This window comes from Bombina bombina, chromosome 1 (genome assembly GCF_027579735.1).
Source record: "Bombina bombina isolate aBomBom1 chromosome 1, aBomBom1.pri, whole genome shotgun sequence".
NCBI classification, from domain to species: Eukaryota; Metazoa; Chordata; class Amphibia; order Anura; family Bombinatoridae; genus Bombina; species Bombina bombina.
Window position 1 is genome coordinate 1,403,234,755 of NC_069499.1, and position 8,132 is coordinate 1,403,242,886.

The 8,132-nt window shown below is 34.7% G+C and overlaps 1 protein-coding gene across 1 annotated transcript in view; it reads left to right on the plus strand.

The window, feature by feature from the left end:
* Positions 1-4,973, plus strand: part of LY9 (lymphocyte antigen 9) — a 172,253-nt gene extending 167,280 nt beyond the window's left edge. Inside the window, exon 3 of the mRNA XM_053705164.1 lies at positions 1,482-4,973. Coding sequence (XP_053561139.1) covers positions 1,482-1,573 — 92 coding nt within the window. The 3' untranslated portion in view covers positions 1,574-4,973. The remainder of the gene's footprint in view (positions 1-1,481) is intronic.
* Positions 4,974-8,132: the final 3,159 nt, after the last annotated feature.

Genomic DNA, 8,132 nt, shown 5'->3' on the forward strand with positions numbered 1-8,132 from the left:
GATCTGGTTTGCTGAAACCAATATCATGTATATGTCAATTAAATAAATATATAAATATCCCGCCCACTGCTGAGGTTCTATACATCACTGATGAATATAGTTTTAATTAATATAGACCATATATACAATATATACTGTAACAAATCAAACTTTTTCAATGTCACAATAGAGGGGTGTGGACATGAAGGGGTTAATAGCACACAGCTCTGGTTCCCTTTACCTTGTAACTCTACAAAAGGACATTAAAAGGGACACAACATTACCCCCAAATCCTGTCCATGCTGCTCTAATTAACAATTTCTGCCACCACCAAAACTTCTAAATTAAAGGGGCATTTTGGAACCCCCAAAAACTCACTCAATTTAACAATTAGGTAACATACCTTTAACCTTTTCCCAACAGGAGTGTGAATTCGAATATTAGAACCCAAAGACAGAATGAGATTTTCTATGTGTTTAATAACAAAAATATCAATACAGGTTAAACAGTGCGAAATGACAAAGACATTCAAAATAACATACAGGTACAAAGTTTAGATTAGATTAGATTAGATTAGTTTTATTGTCATTGTACAAAGTAGGAAAACAGAGACAATGAAATTATATAAGACCACGAAATTACAGTTCTTTTAAAAATAACTTTGGACAGAATATACATAAACACAATACCATACACTTATAACCAAAGTTCCAGTGGTCTGTATATGGGAGAACTTCCATCCATGATGTTAGCTGTCTCAGTCCCAGGGAGTTCTAACCAAAAGTCTTTCTGTTACATACACTTAAACTAAACTTTCTTTGTCTTGTCAAAGACACCACCCTTGTTATAATTTACAATGAGGTTTAGCCAATGCACAGCTAGCGGTGGCTCACCATATCAGTCTCCAAGGGGAGCAGTGTTTTGCATTCCTACACACAGTTACACAAAGAACACTTCACCTCAAACCTGTGGCAGGCTAAGAAAGGAGGGGAAGGAGCGGGGGTGGTCTCAGCTTACAGCTTTACTGAAAACAGATTTCACACAAAGAAAAAGCAATTCACCTTAACCCTTTCCAGGCTGAGACCACAATACCACCTCTGCTGGGTAGCCAATCCAGGTATCAACTACTCTACATGATTGTATCATGACATATGCATCATATAATTATCCCAAATCATCTTGGAATTCTCACAAACATGTAGAAAATGTGCTTGATCATTAATTCCCCTTGACTGTTGAATTTGATGTGTCCATTTGTTGTTGAAATATAGTGCAAGATTCATGGTCAGTTGGGTTGTGATTTTGAAAGACTATGCTATCCATGCATTGGAATCAACCCAATAGATAGGAATACTACGAGTTGTTCTGGTGGTTGCACTCTGTGAAATGAATTGCATGCCTCAATTTACTCAATTTGCAGTCATATAGTTGTTGAACAAGACACAATCTGAAATCCTAGAAGAAAATAAATAATTAACCAGTATTTCTTACTTTTGTTGTAGAAAGAAACAACTCAAACAGAGGTTCTTACATCTGGATGAATATCTTGATTGGCCTCATCATAGTATGTATCTTCAATGAGGAAACCATATAATGCTGCACCAACCTGGACTGGAAGTTGATTACCTTGTCTTCTTACATATTGGCTTTTTACGTATTGTAATTATGAATATTAATAATTAATAACAGTATAAAACTACTGTCAGCGATATCTACAATTAATATAGCAGAGCTTTGTAGATACACTTCAGTAAGATATTAAATCTCTGTAGTGTATTCCAAAATATCACTGCTGCGATATCTATAAATTTGACAACAAAATTATTATTAAAAATGTATATTTAATCCTTTGTTCTGATCAGTTATTTGTATAGACACATTTAATTATATTTATGTAAAAACTAGATTATGAATCAATTATAAACGCTTATTCTGTTACAATTTTCTATACAAAACAGATCATAAAATATATCTCTAAAAATTAACCTTACAATTAATCGCTTATTAAAATACCACAAATAAGAATACCAGAACGATTTATAATTAGCCAACGACACAGCAACAATGCTGACATATGGACTGCTAACTAAACAGTGCTTAGTTAACAATATAACAAGATACTTCACACCAATCTTGCTAAATCTCAATAAATCTAGGAGAACATTCAGAAAAGTATAAGTAAACTATTTAGCCCACAAATGGTTCTATATAACTTCAATTAAAACACCAGAAATTGTATATTATTAATGCAACAGCCAATGTATATGCCAATTAATCTGGTCTGAAACAACCTCTTATTTAGCCACAATAAAACAAATTCTAAGATATATCGCAATAGCTGCAACTAACTTATGACATTAAAATACAAAAATTATTTCTAAATATTAATATTTAACACCAGTATATTTACTACCCTTGGTCTAATTAATATTAAATATAAGAATAAGATACCTTTTTAACTCACAGCTGTAGTTTAACTATGCTATAAAGAATTTCTTTGCTTTAAAATATTAAATTATAAACATCACCATAATACATTACCAGCAAATCAATGTATGAGAGTTTCAGCTTTCACAATAAATTATTTTCACCATCATATAAAGATAGAATGCACATGTATGGAAATAATGTTAAGCTCAATTTTTGTCTTACAAAAACGTTGTGTATTTTCAAAGGCAGCATTTTAAGTCAGTAAGTCAATATCACCAGGGTCAGCATGCATTACTTTTTTTCCCTGTGCATGAGACTTTTATCAAGTGATTAAAGCCCACCTCTTTTTCTAATCATTGGTGAAAATTTGAATACGCACTAATCAGAGCTGAACATCTCATTGGCCCGGGGAAATGTATGTCTTTTAACAGCCAACCCCTCCTGGCTGCAATACCATTTCTGAACCATTGGTGGCAGCAGTCAACAGAATGCAGCTTTGTTTGCAAACACCACTGTAAAAATATTCTTATATATTTTAAAACATATATTTAATATACTCATTGTTTCCTGATATTAATAAATTCATCTGGTCCACATATATGGGACTATCTAATACTACTGAAGATGTGTGTATCAATATCAAACGCGAGTATATTCCACTTATAATATACCTAAAAATATATACTGTATACACTTCCATTACATTTAGATATAGACCTGTGCAAAATATTAAATTTATATAATATACATATAATACATACTTCCTACTGACAATGTCTCAAGAGATGTATTTCAAAGGCATATTTCTAATTTGACACTTAAAAGGATTTTAATATTTTAAGCATGAATTTGATTAATATTTTAGTTCATATCCTGATATAATGTTTCCACCTTTTCCAGTTATCATCTTAATATTACATACATACCTTGTGAGTAGCAGTCTGATGTAATTTCATATAGCTATATTTACATTTGATTATTATTACATATTAATATAAATATTACATATCTGTGGATATCTTTTTAATATTTAGTGTATAAGCTATATGATATGATTCAGGGCACACATTATATAGGCATTCATATATCAGTATCTACTAGTCATATCTGGAACCTAATTTATATATCAGATGTCTGAAAAACAAAATAATGTTATTTAGTTTGAAATAAGTTAGACATTTTAAATTCAGGACATTCATCCAATATGGTATATTGGGCCTAAGACAATCTTCTAGATTCATATACATTAGTTATATAATCTGAGTCTTATAACTATATGAATTTAAACACAATTCATTTCATATGACTCATAGCCTTACATATGTTGATATCTAAACTAGCAATTTTTCCAGACGAGAATGTGTATTGGACCTTCAAAGGAAGACCTAGTGAATCATCATGTTGATTATCACATGTATCTGTTAACTTACAATATTGTGGGATTCTGCTAACAGAACAGAATTGTGTTTCTGTCACCCCAGGGGCATCCTGAACTAGGTCTGTATCAGGGCAATTGTTTTAATTGAGTTATTTAGAAATACATCAAAATATAATCTGCATAGTGAGTGGGAAGAGGTGTCTAGGCTGAAAGGTTTGATTTACAATTTCTGTTATGGCTATAGCCAAATCAATTCATATTAAGTAGATATTAGCTCAATTGAATTATTAAATTATGTAATACATATGTAGTTTATCCAATGCCACTCAGCAATACCTCAACAGGCTATATGTGCTTTTACTGTCGTGTGATGGTTCCTTACGTTTGAACAAAGTGAACCATTTATTTTCATCCAAGCCTGCATCTTTTGTACATTCTGTAAGTTGCTTACCTGCCATGTACACATTTAATTATATTTATGTAAAAACTAGATTATGAATCAATTATAAACGCTTATTCTGTTACAATTTTCTATACAAAACAGATCATAAAATATATCTCTAAAAATTAACCTTACAATTAATCGCTTATTAAGGAAGACCTAGTGAATCATCATGTTGATTATCACATGTATCTGTTAACTTACAATATTGTGGGATTCTGCTAACAGAACAGAATTGTGTTTCTGTCACCCCAGGGGCATCCTGAACTAGGTCTGTATCAGGGCAATTGTTTTAATTGAGTTATTTAGAAATACATCAAAATATAATCTGCATAGTGAGTGGGAAGAGGTGTCTAGGCTGAAAGGTTTGATTTACAATTTCTGTTATGGCTATAGCCAAATCAATTCATATTAAGTAGATATTAGCTCAATTGAATTATTAAATTATGTAATACATATGTAGTTTATCCAATGCCACTCAGCAATACCTCAACAGGCTATATGTGCTTTTACTGTCGTGTGATGGTTCCTTACGTTTGAACAAAGTGAACCATTTATTTTCATCCAAGCCTGCATCTTTTGTACATTCTGTAAGTTGCTTACCTGCCATGTATATATTTAAGAATTTTCTATTTTCACAGAAACATGGAACTTGTACAATTAAACCTGAATATAAAACAACCATAGAGTTATTTGTGAAGAAAAATTACAATACATAAATAAAAAAGGAAAATGTTGACCAACTACAGGTTGTTCTATTGACATGTATTTCCATTCTTAGATTTATGCATTCTCACAAATTTTAAGACCTACAATCCCCCTGCTAGAAATTGATCACTAATGAATGAAGCTTTACAATGGCTGGTTGGCAAGGTTTCAATGATATCTTCAAAACATCTGATTTCTTACACCTTTCTGATTTAGTAAATGTCAATGAAACACCACTAACTCAACACATTTTAACATGGTGTATACTATTATAAGTTAATAGGCTCTTTCATAAGTTGGCAGTCCTGGAAGTTGTTTGGTGACAGATATATACAATGATCCAGTCCAGTCCAGCCTCTGTGCTAGCTCAGTGGAGTTGTGAAGTATTGTGCCTTTTTTGTGTCTCTTTGTACTCACTTACCATGTAATTTCCAACTGAATGAGATACATAACAAACTACAGACATATGTTTTGGCTTAGTGTGGGTCTCATCTGTGGGGTGCAGAAATATCACTCCAAGCACATTGGGCAACAGATCCATGTCAGGTTTCCTTTCATCACCCTTAGGGAGACTTCCCCAAGGGTAATAATTTGCATGCTCAAAAAGAGTTTAAACCGGATAATGAGCAGTAGCTTAATTACTTGTTTTATAGATAGGTTCACCCCAGGAGCATGTAATTTTGCCCTGTATGTACCTTTCACAGAGCTGGTCCTGCCTATAACCCCTTAAAGTGATGGTAAACTTATATAATATTTTTAGATGGACTTTAACTGATCACTTCTAATGAAGATGCACTGCAACTTACTTTTTAATCTATCTGTGCCATTCTAATCCCCTGTGCCCACTTCAAAACTAGTGATGTCGCGAACAGTTCGCCAGAGAACAGTTCCCAGCGAACATAGCTTCTTCGCCTTCGCTGCGGCAGGGGGAACATATGCGATGTTCGATCCGCCCCCTATTCGTCATCATTGAGGAAACTTTGACCCTGTATCTCACAGCCTGCAGACACATTTAAGCTAATCAGCAGCAGACACTCCCTCACAGACCCTCCCAGCTCCTGGACAGCAGCCATTTTAGATTCATTACAATCTTGCATTGTTAGTGAGAGGAGGTTTAGTGCTGCTGCTGCTGATATTATAGGGAAATAGATAGCTAGGCTAGTGTATTTAGTGTCCACTACAGTCCTGAAGGACTCATCTAATCTCTGCTGTAAGGACAGCACCCCAAAAAGCCGTTTTTAGGGCTAGAACTTCAGCCCAAAAAGCCCTTTTTAGGGCTAGAACTACAGTCGTTTTTTTGTTGTTTTTTTTTTTTGTAATTTTATTTGCATTTGCCTGGCTGTCAGCCTGTGTGTGAGGCTCACAGCATATACTGTGATTAGTGCCACCACTGATATCTGTTTAACATTAGTGTAAATTTTAAAAAAAACCTTTTAATTCATTTTGCTAGTGTAATCTAATTTCATTTTCTATCAGGCTCACACAGCATATACTGTGGTTAATTGCTCTGTGCCACCACTGATATCTGGTGTAACATTAGAGTAAATTTTTTTTAAAAAAACTTTTACATCATTTTGCTAGTGTAATCTAATTTCATTTTCTATCAGGCCTGTGTGTCAGGCTCACAGCATATACTGTGGTTAATTGCTCTGTGCCACCACCGATATCTGCTTAACAATCATTAGTGTAAATTTTAAAAAAAACTTTTACATCATTTTGCTAGTGTAATCTAATTTCATTTTCTATCAGGCCTGTGTGTCAGGCCCACATCATATACTGTGATAAATTGCTCTGTGCCACCAGTACCACTAATATCTGGTGTAACATTAGTGTAAAATAAAAAATAAAAAACTTTTACTTCATTTTGCTAGTGTAATCTAATTTCATTTTCTATCAGGCCTGTGTGTCAGTCTCACAGCATATACTGTTGTTAATTGCTCTGTAACACCACTGATATCTGCTTAAAATTATTGTAAATTTAAAAAAAAAATTACATCATTTTGCTAGTGTAGGGGAGTAAAAGGGATTGAAGTGCTAAGAATAGTGCTACTAAACACAACCTAATTATGATGGGTCCCAGACCGCATGTTTTATTATTATACTTTGTCAGGGTAATCATGCAAGCCATATAGACCTCCCTCGATATGGGGAGTAACAGGTATTAAACTGCTAAGAACAGTACTACTTAACACAACCGAGTTACCATGGGTCCCAGACCGCATGTCTTGTTGTGATACTTTGTCAGGGTAATCAGGCAGGCCATATAGACCTCACCCGATAGGGGGAGTAAAAGGGATTAAAGTTCTAAGAATACTACTACTTAACACAACCTAGTTACCATGGCTCCCAGACCGCATGTCTTATTGTTATATTTTGTCAGGGTAATCAGGCAGGCCATATAGACCTCACCCGATAGGGGGAGTTACAGGGATTAAAGTGCTAAGAATAGTACTACTTAACACAACCTAGTTACCATGGCTCCCAGACCGCATGTTTTATTATTATACTTTGTCGAGGGTAATCATGCAGGCTATATAGACCTCCCCCGATAGGGGAAGTAACAGGTATTAAACTGCTAAGAACAGTACTACTTAACACAACCTAGTTACCATGGGTCCCAGACCGCATGTATTGTTTTGATACTTTGTCAGGGTAATCATGCAGGCCATATAGACCTCCCCAGATAGGGGGAGTAACAGGTATTAAAGTGCTAAGAATAGTACTACTTAACACAACCTAGTTACCATGGGTCTCAGACCACATGTTTTGTTGTTATACTTTGTCAGGGTAATCATGCAGGCCATATAGACCTCCCCCGATAGGGGAAGTAAAAGGGATTAAAGTGCTAAGAACAGTACTACTTAACACAACCTAGTTACCATGGGTCCCAGACCGCATGTTTTGTTGTTATACTTTGTCAGGGTAATCATGCAGGCCATATAGACCTCCCCCGATAGGGGGAGTAACAGGTATTAAAGTGCTAAGAATAGTACTACTTAGCACAACCTAGTTACCATGGGTCCCAGACCACATGTTTTATTGTTATACTTTGTCAGGGTAATCATGCAGGCCATATAGACCTCCCCCGATAGGGGGAGTAAAAGGGATTAAAGTGCTAAGAATAGTACTACTAAACACAACCTAATTACCATGGGTCCCAGACCGCATGTCTTGTTGTTATACTTTCTCAGGGTA